Source organism: Sorex fumeus, unplaced genomic scaffold, assembly GCF_029834395.1.
Source record: "Sorex fumeus unplaced genomic scaffold, SorFum_2.1 ptg000198l, whole genome shotgun sequence".
NCBI classification, from domain to species: Eukaryota; Metazoa; Chordata; class Mammalia; order Eulipotyphla; family Soricidae; genus Sorex; species Sorex fumeus.
Genome location: NW_026606255.1, coordinates 1,326,400 through 1,347,459, shown reverse-complemented (window position 1 = coordinate 1,347,459; position 21,060 = coordinate 1,326,400). Strand labels below are relative to the sequence as shown.

At 44.2% G+C, this 21,060-nt stretch overlaps 1 protein-coding gene across 3 annotated transcripts in view; it reads left to right on the top strand.

Moving 5' to 3' along the window:
* The window catches only part of ARHGEF12 (Rho guanine nucleotide exchange factor 12), a 138,708-nt gene extending 120,075 nt beyond the window's left edge, over positions 1–18,633 (top strand). For all 3 annotated transcript variants that reach the window (XM_056108184.1, XM_056108185.1, XM_056108183.1), the window contains 13 exons: positions 1,003–1,117; positions 1,860–1,960; positions 5,179–5,256; positions 6,322–6,397; positions 7,086–7,253; positions 8,538–8,625; positions 8,958–9,044; positions 9,178–9,257; positions 9,534–9,767; positions 13,839–14,306; positions 16,448–16,764; positions 17,638–17,707; positions 18,142–18,633. In XM_056108184.1, the coding sequence (XP_055964159.1) occupies positions 1,003–1,117; positions 1,860–1,960; positions 5,179–5,256; positions 6,322–6,397; positions 7,086–7,253; positions 8,538–8,625; positions 8,958–9,044; positions 9,178–9,257; positions 9,534–9,767; positions 13,839–14,306; positions 16,448–16,764; positions 17,638–17,707; positions 18,142–18,152 (1,893 nt within the window). In that variant the 3' untranslated portion in view covers positions 18,153–18,633. The remainder of the gene's footprint in view (positions 1–1,002; positions 1,118–1,859; positions 1,961–5,178; positions 5,257–6,321; positions 6,398–7,085; positions 7,254–8,537; positions 8,626–8,957; positions 9,045–9,177; positions 9,258–9,533; positions 9,768–13,838; positions 14,307–16,447; positions 16,765–17,637; positions 17,708–18,141) is intronic.
* The last annotated feature ends 2,427 nt before the right edge of the window (positions 18,634–21,060 follow it).

The window sequence follows — 21,060 nt, the reverse complement described above, 5'->3', positions numbered from 1 at the left end:
TGGGGTCTTCTAAGCTCAGTGGTTGTTAGCAGAACTTGTTTCTTTGTCAGTTCTTACAGATCCTTGTCTTGCTGTGGTTGGCTTGAAACTGCTCTTGACTGTATAAGGAGAATGCCTTCATCTCTTCGCCATCTCTGGCTACCATGTGCAGTTTGAGAGGTGTTTTTCATTCCATTATAGTCAGATTCTGTCTTTCTGACAGAGCTTCTGTTCGAAGGCTCCACTTGATAAGATCTGAGCCTCCTCCCAGTCTGTCTCCTATTTCACTCATGGCCAGTTGACAGTACCTAGGTAGGCCCATCTTCCTTCATGGTCTCAGGTCTGTCCACCAGGGGGCAGGGCTCCTACAAATGGTGTGCGCCGTGGCTGGAAACTGCACCGCACTGAGCCCTCTCACTGCGGCACGGCTTGTTTGTGCCACAGCAGCAGTATTCTGTGTAGCAGAGACCAATGGCATCAGAGCCCAGGAGGGTTGTCCCCAGAACGTGCCTGAAAAGTCTGCAGACCCTGGTAGAGGAGCTGCCCTGTCCAGACTGCTGGATGGGGCCTGTATGGAAGGGCAGCAAGTGAGTTAGCTTGTTTGGGCACCGGCAGTGTTCAGGGTGTGCTATGGCTTGGTGCTTGGTGCTCAGGCATTGCTCTCAGCATTACTGGAGTGAGGGGCATTTAGTGCCCAGTGTGTGGCCCTTGAACCAGTCCTTTGAGCCATCCCACCCTGATTAGTCAATTTTTGATAGGAATGCCAGTTGTAGGAAAGATGAAGATGGTTGATCATAAGAGAGCAACTCTTAGCTTTAAAGAGAAGCCACTGATTTTGTGATAAGACTCCCCTCCTCACATTATGAGACTAAAGGAGAATGTGACAGTGGTATGTCCTGGCATATTTTAAATCTTGATTTACTAACCAGAGCTATGATGCTCTAGGTATTTACTTTCTAAGTATGTTAGGTAATTATTGTTCGAGTATGAATCACAAAGTCACTTACTTCACTTTGATTTTAGGATGCTGAGAGTAATCCACTGTGTCGTCGTCTGCAGCTGAAGGATATAATCCCCACCCAAATGCAGAGACTTACAAAGTATCCTCTTCTGTTGGATAATATTGTCAAATACACAGGTACCATCTTCTCACTGAGGTTATAAATCTTAGGAAAAACCAACAACCAAAACTCAGATACTGCTAAATAATCACACGTTACCCAGTTGCATGGAGCTTGAATTTCCAAAGCGTATGGTAAAATTTTCTAATAATGTTAAATCCCTAGGATTGTGATTTTAAATATTCTGATTTCCATATCTTTATATCATAACACTTCAGTATAACCCAGCACATTTTGGTAAATTTCTTCTCATTATATAAAATTTATGGTGCATTTTATTTCTCTGTAATTCCAGATTTAAAGAAAACTATTTTGGAGTTGTTTGAATTGTTATCATTAAAACAATATTGTTTAGTGGATACACTGGCAGTGCACTGTGAAATTCAAGTGAGCTTGCAGAGAATGTTCAGACCCACTCCTTGGGATTTGTTGCACCATAGACACCATAGACCTAATATTTCATAAAAGCATGATGGAACTGGATTTGAGATTTTGAGATTCCATACTTTTCATTTTGTCTTAAACCTTAGTACTTTGTTTTAAAGTCCTACCATTAACCTTACCTTTCTAAGAACTGCCTGAATTAATATTCTGCCTTAGGCTTTAGCCTGGTACAAAAGTATTTAAAGCCTTTGGTATGCTTTTTATAATTGTTGAAATAAAACCACACCCTCTGTGTGATACACATGTAAATCTTACATTTGTATTTATTTTTCTTTTGATTTCCTCTCTTTTTTAAATTTCTTTCCCACACTTTAGAATGGCCTGCAGAAAGGGAGAAAGTGAAGAAAGCTGCAGATCACTGCCGTCAGATCTTAAATTATGTAAATCAGGCTGTCAGGGAAGCAGAAAACAAGCAGGTAAGAAGAGAAAAGCAAGCAGGTGAGGGCTGACATGATGAGGCTCTGGAGCTTGGACCGTGAAATGATTCTTGAATCATCATTATAGAATTGATGGGCAGGAAAGATTTTGGCTATTCATGTAGTGATGTTCCAGATTAATTTGTGATAGAAAGTCAGTTGTATTTGACTTTTTTGACTTCTCCAGCTGTTTGTTTGCTTATTTATTCGTTGTTCTGTTCATTCAACATATGTTTGTAGAACATCTACTGTAAATGAAGTGGGTGGGTGTGGAGTGGTTCTGAAAATGAGTGTGATAGTTGCCTGCTTTGATCTTGCTTCTCAATTACATAGAAAGTTATTGAACAGCTTATAGTATTGCAAGAATTTTGCGTTAATTGCTATGGAGGAGAATCTTGGGTTGTTCAGAATTTATAATGAAGAACCTAGTTTGAACATGCTCTCTCAGAGAATGGCTGTCAAAAGTTTCTTTGAGGAATTGTTATTTAAGGCCGACTCTGAAGCATGCACCACGGAGATAAACTAAAAGTATGGAAGGGGAGGACCAGATGTGCAGAGGGATGGCATATCTTGCAAGTCATGGGGGCAGGGGAAGCCAGTAAGTGGGAAACGGAAAGATTAGATTAGTATGGATCATCTCTAAGGAACAAGGTCAACTAGTATCAAATGAGGTATGGTAGGCCAGAGGCAAATTACACAGAGGTCCTGTAAACTCTAAAACGGTATTCTCAGAGCGGTAGGAATTCTTTATTGACATTTGGAAGGGAGAGTGTCATGCTTGGATTTCTCACTTTGTAATTATTACTCGTACTGTTCTTTAGAGAATGGTTGAAGGGGAAAGGGACAGAGAGAGTTCAATTATTCCAGCAAAAATGGTGACTCAGAGAAGTGTAAGAATTGGTAAAGTATGCAAAAGGAAACATTGACAGGATTTGGTGAGTGATTTGGAGAAGAGTTGAAGAAAGGTCACGTCAACAGTAAATCCCAGGTCTCTGGCGTGTACCTGTGGCTGCATGGGTTGAAGGGAGAAGTTCCAGATACGTGGGAAGGATGAGCGAGAACGTGGAGAACCAGGTGAAGATGCACAGAAAGCAGGAGGAGCGATAAGGATATGCTTCCCTCCGTTCTCGCACTTAAACCTATGTGTTCATAGTGGTGTTGATGTGCACCATAGTCTTGGGTTACACATCACCCCTGAAGCGGCCAAGACCACCCCCCCCCGCCCACTCCCTCCAAATTCTACCTGCCCCCCTTGAATCTGAAGTGTACCCACTTCTAAGAGGACTGTGCTAGAGATCAAAGGGTAGGAGTGCCCTAGTGGCCCCTGAGCACCTGGCAGGGGAGCTGGTGCCCCCAGCACTGCTTTGCCAGGTGCAGGCACTGGACTATTAGGAACCAGGCAAGGGTCAGGCTGAGGGTTGATGGGAGTGGCCTAGACCCCTCAGCACTGCTTAGAAACCCACACCTCCACCACAAAAATGCAAGGTTGCATGCTTATAGGAGCTAAAAAGAGCATCGCCTTGGATGCGATTTCTTGATTGATCTACTAGATGAACTAGATGTGATGTCTACTCTGTTGATTAGGCTGTAGGTGTTGGGTTAGGAGAGGTGTTTTCAAATGTATTGTTTAGACTAGGCAGTGATAAAACTGCAGGGGACAATTCGGCATTATTTATCTGAATTTCAAATGTACGTCCTCATAATTAGTCCTTTGAGCCAGCAGTTCTATACTTGATTTCCCAGAGAGCAGTGGCAATATCTGCTTACCTGTGTTTACATCATACTATAACATAGTACAGATATGGTTTCACCATAAACTAGAACCAGGCAGCAATAAAAACCACTGAATTGTTGATACAACATGATAAACATCATGAACATTATTTCAAATGAAGGAAGCCAAACACAAATAAATACACACATACATTTCTTCTTAGGTAAATCTCTAAGATGAGCTAAACTAATCTATGATAGGAACCATATTAGAAAAGTGATTATCACTGGATATGTGGGAACAGATTCAAACTAAGAAGGAAGGAATTTTCTGAAGCAATATTTTTTATCTTGATAGGAGTTTAATTACAGACATGTGGAAAGTTGCATGTAAAATATCTCTATTTCCTTACTGTGTAAATTCTAACTTAAGAACCTAAACAAATTAACTCTTGTTAATGATCTACAGCTAAAATGTTTGGAGGTGAAGTATGGTTATATTGTGACCTATTCTGAGATAAATCTTGAAAATAGGATAGAAGGATAATTGGGTAGACACGACAATAAAGCAAACCTAGCACATATTACTTATGGAATGTTGGTTTTGGGTATATGGGTGTTCACTGTACACATTCAGAATTTTCTGTATACTTTCTTATACTTTCTTATAGTCTTAGGGAATCCACATACACCCTTTGATTTAACATACTTCTAGAAATTTATCCTACATATAAATGTACATGTGTGCAAAAGTATTCGTTTAGGCCGTTTATTGCAATGCTATGCTTTTTATTGTAGAAGATTGAAATAATGTCTGTTTCTAGTAGTAAAGTGCAGTTAAAACAACTATAATTTACTCACAGAATTGAGTATCTACAGCCATTAAAAGTATGAGACAGCTCTTTGTAGTAGATCAATTTCCAAGGGATATTAATGAATGAAAGACGCAGATACTTGTATATGGGGGCCAGGAAGAAATATACGAGTACGTCCTGTTACCATTTCAGTGTATGACTGTTACATTGCCCTCATTTTTGTTCAAGGACATACACACAGTGTGCATAGAGACAAGAATACTAATGTTCACCTCTGTTTGCCTAGAGTCGTTCTCACAGGTTACTCTGGAAATGAGTATTAGTGCTTCTTCTTTGGAGATAATTGGGGGTGGGGAAAACAGCGCACGGGATTGAAAAGAGACATAGTTTATTATATGTTTTCTATTATCTTCTGAATTTTTGTGCCATGATTTACATATTCAGAAATACAAACTAGTGAGGGTCCGTTGAGTTTGAAAAGAAAATTGAGAAAAGGCAGCCAGAGAGTCAGGAAATGTATCATTACCAAAGCCAAGAGAGAAGAAAGTCTCTGAAGGAATGGCTCGTGCACGTGCTGCTGTTGCAGAGAGCAGAAATGCAGGTGGACAGAGCACATTGGTCTTGGGACAGCTATCTCTTTGATGCTCAGAGCAGTAACAGAACTTTGGCTTTATCCTGTCTTGTTTTCAGCGTTTAGAAGATTATCAGCGTCGACTTGATACCTCCAACCTGAAGATGTCAGAGTACCCAAATGTTGAAGAGCTCAGGGTGAGAGATGGTCTAATCATAATTTAAAATATCAAATAGAGTTTCCTGGCAGGTAATTAACATCTCCCTGGGAGCATATATCACCTGAAAGAGTTCTTGTCTCCTTGACTGTCTATATATATATGATTCTATCTTCCTTTTAAATGTCTGGTCTTCATGAAAAATCAGTTTAGTCTTCCTTTAGAGAGCTATTTTGTGTGAAATGATGGCTTTCTGTGACAGGAATTAAAAGGAGAGTAAGGAATAACATTATTTAATTTACATGTTCTACAGTAGAATGAGAATAGGGCTGTTTACTACAGGAGTTTTTAAGATTATTGAGTAAAGTAAGATGACCTAGTTATTTTTCTATAAAGCACTTTAGCAGCTTGACTGTTGAAACCTTTATAAGAATAAAGCAAAATAGTCACTCATTGTCACTTCTAATATTTGGGTTTTAATGATAAGAAACTTTGTAGAAAAGAAAATTCTTTTTTTCTTGTATCATGTTGGGTGATTGTTTGGCAGGTTTATTTTAGCTATTAAAATAGACTTTTATGTCTTGTATAACAACTCACCTAAAGGCAGTCTAATATGCTCATTAGCTTAACTTCTGGAGGATGGAGTTTTCTAGAGCTAAGTAATTAGTTATTACTAAGTAGATCAATAACAGTAGACCAGTGAGGCCATTTCATAAGAGATATTCCTCAGAATCTTCCTTAGAATTAGAGCCTTGGACCTCATTGGCCTCCTAGAGATAAATTGTGCATCTTCCTTCTTTAGGAATTCATAGAGACACTGGGCTAGGAATCTAATGGTAGGTCTTGCAACTTCATTTTTATACACAGTTGTCATTAGAGTGAGGTTTGGAAGACAGTTCTCCTGAATGTTCATTTTGCAAGAAACCCTTTTTGAAAATTTTCCGTGGCTTGATTTAACTGAGTCTTCCTTTCCTATTCAGTAAGTAGGTATCAGTCATAATGGGGACTGTAAGTTGTCACGCCTTTTGCACTGAGTCTGTCCGGAGAGAAGATATGGACTCTGCTTTCACTGTGTGCTGGGAAATAATTAATTCTCTTTTGGCAGAATTTGGATTTAACAAAAAGGAAGATGATTCATGAAGGGCCATTGGTTTGGAAAGTAAATAGAGATAAAACAATTGGTAGGTATAATGTCTGTCTGCAGGGGTGTGGGATGGTGGTGCGAAAGGACAGCACAGGAGTCTCCTGCACCCAGGAAGAGAAAACCCTACAGCGTGCAGTGCCAGCGAGCGGCAGCGTTGCTCTGTGCTCCGCATGCACCGACAGGAGGTCTAATTATGTGCTTCTGTTATATTTGAAGTGGCTTGAATATTCATGTGGGATGAAGCTGACACTGACATGATTCAGTCCCCGTCCCATCTTTCTTGGGACTCAAGGAGCCTCAGCATTCAGGCCACAGCATCTCAGACTCAGGCTGCTGTTTTTAATTTTGTGTCAGTTGTAGACTGGTACTTTGGTGTGACACAATAAAAAATTAATCCTTGAAAAATAAAATAAGAAGGGACTGGAATCATAGTACAGTGGGCAGAGTGCTTGCCTTGCACACAGCTAACCTGGGTTCCATCTCCAGCATCCCAGATGGTCCCTGGAGCACCACCATGAGTAATTCCTGAGTGCAGAACCAAAATTATCTCCCAAGCAGCACTGGGTGTGGCCTAGAAACAAAAAAAAAAGAGAAAGAAAAAAGGAAAGAGAAGGCAAGACAGTTTCATTTACCATTTTTAGGAGAAATAAAATTTCTCTGTCAAACTGTTATAAGAAACATCTGGACTTCTGTTCTAATTGTCTTTTCTGCATTTTTATTTCTAGACCTATACACTTTGTTGCTGGAAGACATTCTTGTATTACTGCAAAAGCAGGATGACAGGCTGGTGTTACGGTGTCACAGTAAGATTCTGGCATCTACAGCTGACAGCAAGCACACATTCAGCCCTGTCATTAAGTTGAATACAGTATTGGTTCGACAAGTGGCAACAGGCAAGTATGTCTGCTGAATGATACTAGCCACCAAGTTTGTTGCAAAGCAACATAAGATACTCAGTGCTGTTTGAGTAGCAAACTGGCATACTTTGTTCCAGTTATATTCTTAGACAGATTACATGGAATTGATTTACCTCTTTGAAGGTGAATTAAGAAAGTATGTCCCAAGTTACTCAGGATACCTAGATTTACTGAGTAGTTTCCTGCTTTAAAGGAAATTATTTTTGCATATTTGGTCTTTATTACATGCTTAAATCATTAGTAATACCAGTGAAGACAGTGAATTTGGAGTAATCCCCAATGAAAAGACTTTATCATTAGAGAGGTTTTTGATTTACGGGAAAGAAATAAACTGAACAGGTATATGTAATTTGGGTTTTTAAAAAAATGCGTTAACACTGGGGCTGGAGCAATAGCACAGCAGCCTTGCACGTGGCCAACCTGGGTTCGATTCCCAGCATCCCAGATGGTCCCCTGAGCACCACCAGGAGTAATTCCTGAGTGCAGAGCCAGGAGTAATCCCTGTGCATTGCCGGGTGTGACCCAAAAAGCAAAAAAAAAAAAAAAAAAAGCGCATTAACAAATTATTTGATAGCTGTGCTGGAGAGAGAGCATGAGGGTTAAGGCGCTTGCCTTGTATGTGACTGACCCCCATTCTGTCGTTGGTGTCACATCATGTCACCCCAGCAGTGATCCATGAGCTCAGAGTCAGGCTAAAGCCCCAAGCAACGCCAGTTACCACCTCTGCCTCTGAAATGTGATTCCTTTTAAAATTTGCTCTATAATGGCAAGAAATATGTATGGCCTCTTTTTCTAATCCCCACTGAATATTAGTAACAGCCTAGGGAAAGGGCAATTCAAAATAAATGCAAATTAACTTGCTGTTCTGGGCTTGGGAAGCTAAGGATTGGAATTGGAATGCATGCTTTGTACGTGGGAGCCTTCCATTTGGTCCCTGGCACCTCATGGTCCCCAGTACTTATCTGTGTATAAGTACCACATAAGGGCCATTAGGTGTGGTTCAAAACAAAACCAAAAGAATCTTGGTGTTCATTAATTTAGGAATATTGATTGACACTTTGTAATAAATTATTATGTCCCAGTGCTAACTTTTATAATCTTGGTAGTGCTGAATTATAGCACAGTTTACAGTTGCACAAATTTTAATGAATCTGTGAATTTTCAGTAAAGTGCGCATGTGTGATCTATATCTAGACTAAAAGGGACCCTCAGGGCCTCTAGATCATGTCCTTCGAGGGTTTAACTGTCTTTGTTTTTCAGATAACAAAGCCTTGTTCGTCATCTCCATGTCGGACAACGGAGCCCAGATCTACGAGCTGGTGGCACAGACTGTTTCCGAGAAGAATGTGTATGTGTCTCCACGCTGTGGTGGTTTTCTTTGTCCTAAATAGAATTCCATACGCTGTAGTTTCATAACTGAACTTTGAAAACCAAAACTAGATGGAAACCAGCACGTTTAGACTTTTAGAGAGGCTCTTTGACAAACTTACTCCTTGATGTATCTTATTTTGATTCTGCTTTTTCAGAAGTTTTGAGTCTTTTGGGTATTGTGTCTTTAAATTGTTAGGTTTTCTTTTAGGTTAGAATTTTTTTTTGTTATTTTTGCTTCCCGGGTGTATTTAAAGGGCATTTCATTTTCCTTTCTTGTTTGTATTTGTGTTCTTTTTAACCTCCCGGCAGCTGGCAGGACCTCATATGTCGGATGGCTGCATCGGTGAAGGAACAATCCACAAAGCCAATCCCATTGCCCCAGTCTCCGCCTTGCGAGTGAGTGCGCCTTTCACTGCAGTCGGGCTGACTTAGTAGCTTGGATCTGAGAGGGAGTGGGCGATTCTTCGCTTTGTTTCAGTGTTATTGAGGGACCTCATAAAGCTGGAAGACTGTTTTCTTTCTTTCATAGAGGAGACCATGATGAAGAAGAGCCTCCAAAGTCGAAAGCAGAGCATCACGGCATCTCAGTCACTGTTATGCAGAGTCCAGGTAATCTGATTGATTACATTTTTTACGAAGAATATAGTCTCTTACTTATCAGATGCAAAGAAGGTTGAACTTTTTTGGTTTATCATAATTCTGGCATTAGCTCCTTTAACAGGCTTGTGCCTCTGAGCCTGCTGGCTATCTTTCCAGCATTGCTCTAAGAACTGTTCACTCAACAGATAAACTGTAGCCTATAGGGTTATTTTTTCAAGTATTTCCTGAAAACTACTTAAAAGTTAAGTTTAAGATCTGTTCTTCCTTTTCTGTTCCATTGAATAGACCGAGATTTGGGATTAGAGTCTCCGTTAATGTCAGCGAAGCCTCAGTCTCATTCACTGGGCACCTCTGGAAAATCAGAGGTCGACGATCTTTTTGTGGCCGAGAGACAGTTTGCAAAAGAGCAGCATGAAGCTGGGACTCTAAAGGATGCTGGCGGGAACGACTCGGCCACAGCCCTGGATCCACACTTGCCTATCTCAGAAGAGCGATGGGCACTGGATGCACTACGGAATCGTAAGTTCATTTGCAGTTAGCATAAATCCTTGCCGCGCACCCGAGTTGCATCAGCCAAAACTGCAGCTAGTTAAAGAAGAGTCTAAAGACATATATACAAGGACTCTTCTTTTTAAGAGTTTTCAGTTTAATTGGGAAAAGACTAGGAAGCCTCCCATTTCTATAAGTAATTAAATAATATGCATATGTCATAATTGATCTGGTTGGGGTAACCGTGAGAGAATGAGAGATGAGGGTTTTGGGGTGGGGAGGGCGCGAGGAACATCCATCCAAGTGCTCAGGATGCCAGGGAGTCGTTTTGGTGATTTTCAGGCAACTGGGCCAGCAGTTCAGTGTGCGGCCAAGAAGAGCGCCATTTGAGCCCCTGTGGTCCTCAGGATTACTTGGGCCACCCAGGCAGTGCTCAGGGGGCTCTAGGGCTGTACCTAATGGTGTTCAGGAGGTGGTGGGTTGAACTGAGGCCAGTTGTATGCAAGGCAAGTGCCTAAACCCTGTCCTATCACTCTGGTCCTGAGCTGTTATTGCTGACACTGAGAGGTCAGAGATGTGATGACCAAAGATTGGGTAAGACTCAGATAGGAGCAAAAAAATGGAGGTTATTCAAATAAGACTAGTAAAAGGACCAAAAGCACAGAGGCAGAGAATCTTCGGGTCTTCAGAGAGCAGAGTAGAGCAGTTGGTTGTGGTGAGCCCTGTGACTGGCAGCGCCACGTGCAGCCGGTGGGAAGAATAGGTGTTCTGCTGGCCTCCGCTCTTGCAGGCCTGGACATCAGACATCAGACAGTCCTCTGTGCCTTACGATGGCACATGAGTGTGTGGAAGGCTTTTTCAAGTTACACAGATGCGTGCAAACTTTTTGTAGAGACTATGGCAGTCACTGTAGCTTGGCTTTCTCTAGCACACACCCACAACAGAGAGTTTGATTTATTCTTGCCACTCTGATCGCTGCAGCCAGCTCTCCCTAGGGTGACTGAGAAGTGCTGTTCCAGCCTGGAGTGGATCTGTCTCTCAGGTGTAGCAGAGGTAGGAAAGGCTGAGAATGATTATTCCAGGAGTAGAGTGCCATTTCAAGTTTTTAAGCGAGGGTATGACTAATGAAAAAAAGATTAATCTGGCTGAGAGCTGCAAAAGGATTTGAATGGAAAGAGGTCTGGAGCAGTGCACTTATTGGTAAGCTATTGCAGTGATCTAGGCTGGAGGCTAAAAGGGTTTTTGGACTAGATTTGATGTCAAAGGAATAAAAATAAAATGACTCAACAAATTGGCTTGTTTAGATGAAGGCAAAGGAAAGGTAATATTAAGAGATAATTTCTTTCCTAGCACTCGTGTCAGAAGGGACCACCACCTCCAGCCACTGTCACATGTTCTTTTAATTTTGATTTATATTTGGGCCATAGCTAGTGGTGCTCAGTCTGCTACTCACTGCTCAGTGCTCAGGGGCCACTCCTGGCAGTGCTCGGGGGGAACTGTGCAGTGCTGGAAATTGCTCCCATGGCTTTGGCATCTAAAGCCTGTGCCCAGCCTGTTGAGCTATCCTTTTGGCCCTGCCACAGTCCCTTCCCCAACCATTTTTTTTTTTAGCCAAAAATGATGGATTCAGTTTTAAAATTTGATGAGATTAAGATATTGAAGAGCAACCCCTTTGAGAATCAGTGAGGATAACATTGGTTACACAGGTTTCAGGTGTACAGCATTATGATTTGAGATGTGATCACCATCTGAGCACCTATATATGATCACCAACATGACTTCCATTATCTCCCACACAGTTGACCCTTTCCCCTATTTATCCAACTCCTTCCTTCTAGTAACCATTTTGTCCTTATAACCTAAACATCTTATAGCTTCTACATTTGAGAGAAATTCTACAGTTTGCTGTATAACCTTCAAGGTTGACCCATGTTGTTGCAAATGGCAGTGTTTTATCTATTATGTTTGTCAGGGGGCACATCTAGCTATGCTTAGGGCCTATTCCTGACTCTGTGGGTGCTCCGGGGATCATATGGGATGCTGGGATTGAACCCAAGTTGACTGCTGGCAAGACAGTGAGTACTGAAAGTCCAGTTACCCACTGTACTGTCTCGACCCAAGAGCTCATCTGTTTATGACTATGTAGTATTCATTGGGTGACTCAGCAGCGAACGTTGAAGTGGTTTCTGAGTATGGACTACAAAGATCACAGGTATAAAAACTATTACAATGAGAGCTTTTTTTTTTTTGTTTTTTTTTTCTTGTTTGTTTGGGGGACCCCACCTGGAGTTGCTCAGGGGTCCCTCCTGGCTTTACACTCAGGAATCACTCCTGGCGGACTTGTTGGGCCACATGAAATGCTGGGGATCAAACTGGGCCAGCCACGTTCAGGAGCCCTCCCCTCTGGATTGTGGCTCCAGCCCCACAGTGAGTGTGTTCTTTGGATTCAAAGTTCTTTGGTTAAATATCCTGCCCAGGGGTGGCTGAGTCATCCTGTGTTTCTGTTGTGGGTCTTCTGAGCAGTTTCTCTTAGATCCTCTCCGGCAGCCACACCAGTTTAAGTTCCCACCAACCATGCACAGGGGCTCCCTTCTCCCAGCTGTTCACCTGCACCTGCTGTTTCTTGTCTTTTTGATAATAATCATTTGCAGGTGTCAGGTGCTGTCTCATTATGGGTTTGATTTGCATGTTCCTGATAAGTGTTGAAGATCATTGGGAGTGGGAATTTAGACTAGAACTTTAGAGAGAGATTAGGGAGGGAGATAGATTGGGATGACAAAGGCAGAAAGATTCATGGCATCTCTCACCAAGTTAGGAACGGACCAGGAGATAGTACAGTGGCAACACTGGATCCTCTATCCCCTGAGCATTGAACCGCTAGCCCAGTGGCTGAGAATCACTGAGAGGGACCCCTGACTCTGAGCACTGCTTGGGAGCCCCTGCTCACCTGGGCTGCCAAAATAAAATGTTAATGATGACCAGAAAGACATGGGCAAGTAATAAGATCTGTGTGGGAACTGTTCATCTAAGGGAACATGATAGAAAGTAAGCCACAGGAGAGCTGGAGAGATGGTACAGCAGATAGGGCACTTACCTTGCACGCAGCTGACCCAAGTTTGATCCTTGGCATCCATATGGTCCTCTAATTCCGTCAGCAGTGATCTGAGTGAGGAGCTAGGAGTAATTCCTTGAGCACTGCTGGGTGTGACCCCAAAACAAACAATCAAAAAATTTAAAAAGAAATTAAACCAGAGTTGAAGTAGGGAACTGGTCAAGTTGTTTAAAACCTAGGTTATTTCAGATTCTATGAAATGAGCATTCATGATGATTTCTGGGGGTTTGTTTGATATTATCTATCCCTGCGGTTCTGTCATTGTGTGGGTGACTTCACGGTATATACCCTGCATCCAGATAATTCTGGCTCAAACAACCTAAGGAGCTAGGCTACTTAGCAGAACTGTTTTATCTTTTAAAATGAAACATACCAAATCATTACAATTAAATTCTATTGTAAAATGGTTTTAGTTTCTTCTCACTTTTTAGGGGAGATTCCTGGGTTATTATAAATAATAAAATAAATTTTCTGAGTGCATGATAAAAGTAGAAAGAATAATGCTCGGAGTACCTAGAGGTACCCCAGGCTTCAATATCCAATGAACTTGGTTCTCAGTGTCTCAGAGAGGAAGTGTCTACTTCTGGAAAAAATTGAACATCCCTTCTCTTTTTTGGGGGATCTAGCTTAATGTCGCTTTTCAGTATTCTGAAGAAGTACCTTTGGATTATTATTCCTGTTAGATGGAAGGAAGAATAGAGGCAGGCATTGGTACTGGTTAGTTAGTACTTTTAATTTGGAGTATTTCCTCACTAAGACTGCTTGTTTGGATTTTTTCCAAGACTGGGTTAATAACAGATCTTCTCCAGTTAGGACTTTACTTCATTTTCCAAACAAAGCCCCCCCTGGAAAAAAAAATCACTGTGAGATTTTTTTCCAATGTATTTTGCTAAAAAGGCACTTACTAGGAGTGATTGCTAATTCTCGTTTGATTCTGGAAGTCTGGGGTTACCACTGTGAATGTGTTTTTCCCCCTCTTTGATTTTCAGTGGGACTGTTGAAGCAGTTGCTGGTCCACCAGCTGGGCTTGACTGAGAAGAGCACTCAGGAAGAATGGGTTCATTCCCCAGGAAGCCGCACAGTGTCTCCAGGGCTGCAGGTGGACAGCGGAACTAACAATGCAGAAAACATAAAGGCCTATCATCCTGGGGAAGGGCAAATGCCCTTTCGAACTGGAACTGGTGACATTTCCTCTTGTCATAGTCCACGGACTTCAACTGAATCTTCTGCTCCACGGGATTCAGTAGCACTGGCATTCCAAGATAGGCAGGCCAGTCACATGTTAGTAATGGGCCACATGCCCGTGACCCCAGAGCTGATTCCTGCAGAGTCAGAAGGGGGTCCTGATGAGAGTGGAGAGCACTTTTTTGATGCCCGTGAAGCACATAGTGATGATAATCCATCAGAAGGTGATGGAGCACTCAGAAAGGAGGAGGATGTTAATTTACGCATCTCAGGCAAGTTCTTTTCATATTTCAACTTTCATTTTCAATCATTGTGATTGGAATGTTGAAAACAAACATTTGGGCACCCCAGCAATATTGTGTGTGTGTGTGTGTGTGTGTGTGTTTCTTCGATGTGGTAAATATCATTGAATGTATTCAATACCAACCCAGCAATTTTTTTTTTTTTAATTAGTGAGACATCATGAGGTACAGTTGTAGACTTACAATTTTTTGTGCTTGGGTTAGGGCTGGAGCAATAGCACAGCGGGTAGGGCGTCTGCCTTGCACGCAGCCAACATGGCCGACCCGAGTTCGATTCCTCCGCCCCTCTCGGAGAGCCCGGCAAGCTACCGAGAGTATTCGATATGCCAGACACAGTAACAACAAAGTCTCCAATGGAGACGTTACTGGGCCCGCTCGAGCAAATCGATGATCAACGGGAGGGCCTTTACTTTACTTTTACTTCAATTATACAGTGATCAAATACCCATCCCTCTACCAGTGCCCATTTCCCACCACCACGGATCCCAGTATCCCTCCCACCCCCCATCCCCCCCTGCCTCTGTGGCAGGGCATTCCCTTTTGTTCTCTCTCTCTCTTATTGGGTGTTGTGGTTTGCAAAAGAGGCAATGGATGACAATCATGTTTGGTCTATAGTCTACTTTCAGCATGCTTCTCCCATCCTGGGAGGATCCTCCCAACACCTTTATTTGGTGCTCCCTTCTCTATCTGAACTCCCTTTTCCCCTAGCATGTGTGGTTGGCTTCCAAGCCATGGAGTAAAATTCCTGGTACTAATCTTGGCCATTCTTGGGTGTTAGTCTCCTATTTTGTTACTTTATGTTCCCCAGATGAATGCAATCTTTCTATGTCTGTCCCTTTCTTTCTGAGAACCCAGCAATATTGTGTGTGTGTGTGTGTGTGTGTGTGTGTGTTTCTTTGATGTGGTAAATATCATTGAATGTATTCTATACCAACCCCTGACCTAGGGTCTGGGAGGTATTACATTGAATAAAACAGAAAAATTCACAAATAGAGAAAGACTAATGGTAAGTACATAACAAGTAAATAGATGTTAGGTTGTAAGGAGTATTTGTAGGAAAAGCCAGAGGAAGGGCTGGGGGTAGTGAGAGCTGATGAGTGGGTCAGGGTGAAGGGTTTCCAGTGTGTTAGTATCTGAGGAGAGGCCTGAGGAAAGTGAGGGAAGACCCAAGGAGAAATAAGTGGAATTTGGCGGGACAGGGGGTGGGGTTGCAGAGGCAAGGTCATGCAGGGACTTGATAGTCTCTGACTTTTAACTTGTAAGATTCTATCACGAATCACAACCATCCTGTTATTCGTCGATTGCCTCAAGCAGGCCCCAGTAACGTCTCCTTCATCATAGCCCTGAGATTTTTAAGAAAGTGTTATATTCAAGGCTCTTTAGGAGAATGAGACCCATCATTGTTACTGGTATTTGGCATATTGGGTACGCCACGGGGAGTTTGCCAGACTCTGCTGTGTGGGCAGGTTACATTCGGTAGCCTGCCAGTTTGTCCAAAGTAAGAATGAGATAATAAGATGTCGCACGGCCGCAAATGCGGCCGCACAGTTCCGGGAGCTGGTTTTTATAGTCTCTGAGTCTTGGCCGTTGATGGCATTACACGGCGCCAGGGGGCCAGTTGGTGGGTGTGACCCCCGCCTACTGGAATTCGGAGATCTGGGTGGAGGACACTCAGCCCCGATCCGAGTAGGCTTGGAGATCTCAGCCCTGGGACCCGCTTGCCTTTGTTCCTCTGCCGGTACCTTCAGGTGTGCGGAGAGTGGTCTCAGCATGGTGGTGGCTGGTCCTGGAGGTCTATGGCTGGTCCTGGAGGTCTTCGGCTGCCAGAGCCCTGGTTGGGGCAGGGAGGAAAGCTCAACCCGCTCCCCTCCAAGGGGCCCCGGCGAGGACCGCCAGGCACGGGGGCAGGAGATTCTAACTCGTAGGAAATTACAAAAGAGTTGTTCTGTTCAGCCTGAAGTGGGAAATTCTGAAGAACTCTAAACTAAACTTTGGAAAGTGGTGGCTTTCGCACTTCTGTGAGCTCCAGCCTGGAGTTCTGGTGCCTGTCTCGCTTGGCCGCAGTCTTTGTGATGCATCCGCATCTCATGAGCTGTTGTGTCTCTCAATAGGAAACTATTTGATCCTTGACGGCTATGAAGCAGTGCAGGAGAGCTCCACGGATGAAGAGATCGCTTGCTCATTTCCCCCGCTGCGCCCTGCCGGTCCTCTCTCCACAGACTCCACCCACCAGCCCCAACATTCTCCTCCAAACACGCGCTCTGACGGGGCTCTCTCACCCTTCACCCCGGAATGCCTGGTCCCCACACGCTGGGGAACAGGGGAGGAGCCCTGCTTTGAGGTCCGGAGTCCTTCCTCGTGTGCAGATCCCCAGGGCCAGATCATGAGGTGCATTCGCAAGATTGAGGCTGACCTGGAGCACCTAAAGGTACTCCAGACATCAGTGGCCAAAGACCTTGGTTCTCGGCAAAACATGTTGTAGGGAGGAGGGATGGAAGGGTGGCAGGCTGGTGTCAGGAAGCATATCTAGGCTTTTGATTTGTTCTTTGTGCTTACTGTCCATCAGTGTAGCTGGATGGTAAGGTCCCAGATCAACTGTGAACATGTTTTACGAATGCCAAAATCTGGAAAAGCTCTCTAAACTGTACGTTAAGTTGGGTTTATAAGCTTTTAAAGCCTCAGTACCTGTGCCAGGACAAGCCGCCAAGCAGCAGCTGATGGGTGCAGAAATGGCCCTGGTGGCTCTTAACAGTTTAAAAATCTGGCCGGATGGGATTTTTGCCAATTGTATATTGTTAACACTTTTAAAACTGACTTGTGTGGTGGTTTCTAAGAGAACAACTTTCTCAAAGTTTGCCATGAGCAGACACAGATGCGTGACCCGACGCAGTTTTTTTCCTGACACTATTTAGGTGGAGGCTGTGAAAGTTTTTTCAGCCTTTCCATACCAGACCAGTCTTCTGTGGTTTTTCTTCATATTCCCTGATTGTTCGTGCCCTCCTGGGGTTGGAGGACATGTGGCTGGGGGTGGGTCAACTCTCAGAGCGTCACTGCCTGGGTCACTGTGAGGTGGGGGACAGCTGCCCTACCTGCTTCCTTTTCATGTGGCAAAACTTTTCATCATTCAAGGGAGAAACAATTAAGATGTTGGGACATGCTCCCTCTCGCCGACTAAGCTTTTAATGCCATTAATGCTGGAGTTTGGAACCTATCATATACCAAAGCCTTTTTTTCCTAGTTTCAAAAAGTAATTTTTTAAGACATTCCAATGAAAACCAACTCTCTGGGTTTTATCTTACAGAAAGTGGAAGAAAGTTACACCACTCTTTGCCAAAGGCTGGCCGGATCAGCCCTCATAGACAAGCACTCAGGTACGTGTGCGTATGTCGTGGGCTCCTGAGTGGCCCGGTGATTCATGCTGAAATCCCAGTTCTCCCTCGTCTTTGGAGCGTGGCTGGTCTTCAAGACCATGTGTCACACACAGGCTGCTCTGCGGCTCTGCTCTGCCCAGCATCTCCCGTACCACCCGCTCTCTCCCTCTGCAGAACAGAAGGCAGGGGGCGGCAGGCCTGGCCGCCCCGACAGCTCTGCTGGTACTGTTGGGCGGCTCTGGTTGATGGGGCACAGCTCTGTGGGTCTCTCCGGGTGGGGAGGGAGTGGAGCGTGGGGAGGAGTTGCAGTCTGTACCTACTGGCTTCCATGGCCCCAGCTGAGGTGGTCCCAGCGAACCCAGTCCTGGTGGAAGCATGCCCACGGTGCTCTGCAGTGTTCATTTGGGTTTTTCCCTTCTTGATTTGATCCTCAGATAAAAGTTAGAGCCGCGTGTCCTGAAGGTGACTGAAGGGGGCTGGACTTGGCGCATCAACCTTGTGTCACCACATCTTGGCTCCGCCGTGGATGCAGAGAGAGGGTGTGACAGAGGATCTACCAGTGACTCCCCTGGGCTTGCCAGATTCGGGGCCCCCAACCGGGACTGGTTCTTCACAGTCTGGCCGCTGCACTAGTCTGGCAGGGAGGGAGGGGCCTCCCCTCACTCTGCCCGCCTCACTGTGGGAATCGATTTCGATTCAGAACAAAAACCAAATGTATAGAGCTTTGGATGTAGGATATGAAATTTTACTTAGGCTTAAGAAAAAGAGAGAATCAGATGTATTTATTTGACTTCATTCCGTATTTGAAAGCACATTTAAGAGCTTTTTGCCATGTTTCGTTTTAATTGAGTTGTGAGTTGTAGCCCTGTGCATTTTGTACACCCAAGGGTCAGTCGCCTCTGAAGCAGAGGTGGGGATGGGGCTAAGGAGGCGGGGAGGGAGGTGAGGGAGGGAGGAGCCTTCTGCCAGCTGTCCAGAGGGCACCTCACAGGTCGAGAGCACCCCTGGCCACTGGGTGGAGTGCCTCCCCAGGGGCAGGCACCTCTGCCCTGTCGCCAGGTCCCCTCCACAAGCAGGACTCCTCTGTGTACTAAATAGAGGAGCTTGAAGATGGGTGTGTTCTCTTCTCTGGGCTGCTTTTCTATTGAGGGCTGGGATTAGGGAGGGAAAGGAGAGCAAATTTTATTTTCTTGACTATAAATTTGTTATTCTTGGTGTTTCAATTTTATAATTATCCATTAGACTTTGGCACTTGTGTTAAATTAGCCCTGCAGAGTGAGCAGGAAGCAAAACCAGGCAAGTGGAGATGGTTCAACTGGTGGCAGAGCTGGTTTGCCGAGGAAGGGTGGGGAAGGGGGCGTGGGTCTGAGGGTCTGGAAAGTTCTCTGACTGAGTCACTGCTGAGTTGAACGAGGGCTCGCACTAGCCACGGGTACTGCTGATGAGAAGGCCAGTAAAATTGGAGTACCTGGAAGTTTGACTCTTCATTTTTGCACTGATGGTGCCAAAGGGCTCTTGGAGTTGGAAGGAGAGCCCGGAGCTGGCTGGAGCAAGGTGTGGCGAGAAGGCAGAGCCAGAGTCTGGCTCCTGAAGCACTTCCTTCAACTGCTTCCCCTGCGGGCACTCGCCCCACACCACTGCGCGAAGGGCCTTAGGACCTGCAGCCCAGAGCATACACTGGATCCCGGGGCAGCCTGGGCACTGCCCACTCAGCGCCAGGAACAGTCTCGTGGCCTCCCGAGGACCTGGACGGACCACTCCAGACTCCTGTGGTTATCTCCACCCTCTGTGGTTTTCTCTGTACATCAGGTATCTATGTTTTGGAGGTGTTGTCCTCCTCCCCCTTCCCCCCCAATTAAAGCAAAATCATTTGTCAAATCTTAAAATTTTGTTTTTAGGCCAAGGAGTTCATCAATTTTTCCTGTCTTTCAGTAGTACTCTCTGAACTCTGTGGCTCATCAGGATATAATTTTATTATTCCTGAAGTTTAGATTATATACATACACATTTCTTTGTGTGTGTATGTGTGTGTGTATATATAATATATAAATATGTACCCCTCCCCTGTCACAAGTAAGGATGCCCAGTCACTTTTGTAAACACCACTACAACTTAATAAGCTCATTGGTCTCCAGGTTCCTATTTTTGTCTTTTCAAAACTGATTTATGTTTTTGAACGTTGGACCTCATCTATAAATTAGAATTATATGTTGAGTCATAGGACAAGTATAAATTAAAATGGGATAAAAAATTTTAGAAGCAGAAGCTAATATATATATATAAGTGAAGCTTGGAACTTGAACTTTCTGTATCTCTTAAGAGAAGCAAGTAGAAACCAAATGGTTCAGCTGTGCTGCTGGAAAGGGTGCGACACTCCCAGCCGTTGCTCTGTGATACCAGGACTGTCAGTGGTAGTTAATCAGGAGAAAGGGAAATCCCGATAGAGCTTCCATCCCAACTTTACACACTACAAGGTGATTTCATGATTCCTCACACTCACTTCAAAGGCTTTGTAGGTCAGCAGAGTTGGCTTCCTCCACGCCCCGACAAATAGCTTGTCCTTAGCACTATTTGCTTGGCTTTTCTCTCCTTGGAACGGTCCCAAGGCCAACTGGGGAGATTTCTGACCATAGCTCCAGCAGTTCAAATAAAATGATCATCTAGATTCTCAAAAGTGCTCCATATCACTGGCTCGTTCTGAAAAAAATCCCACGATTTCCGGTGTTTTGTTTTTAACCTCACAGCCCGATTCCTTCCAGTCCTTCCCTCACCTCTGCCCCTTCCGTTTGGTCATTAGAATCAAGCCTCTGTTCCTCTGACGCCATCTGTCTGCCCTCGGGATGATGGCGTCAGGTGTTCATCCTGTCTGTGAGGCATTCTGCTCCCATCAGAGCCTTCTCGATGCCACATGCCGAGAGGTTGGACTCTCCTTCCGAAGGGGAAGTTCCCAGGGTGCGGACGCAGCGACTGGGCAGAGCAGGATTGCTGGCTTGTGGCCCCTGGGGTGTCCGCTGTGACCTGTGCCCTCTCTGGAGGGCCTGATGGCTCCTTTAAAGTTAAGTGGGAAATTACATTCAAGTGTCTCTTTCCAGTGAGCAGATTTAATCAAGGCAAATCAGCAAGCCACCAAAATGCTATAATTTAACACCGTGATTGTTCCCTGGAAGCCATATGTTTTGCATACTTTAGAGTCAGCTAACTTGGACTGCTCCAGTTACCTTCTAGAACAGAAGCCGAAACTCTTTATTATGTTACACTGCACAGGAGGTATATTTCATAAGCTTTTTGGATTTCTTCCCCTCCATAAAAACAACTCCCAACTGTTAAAAAGGATGAGTCCCCTCTGGGAAAAA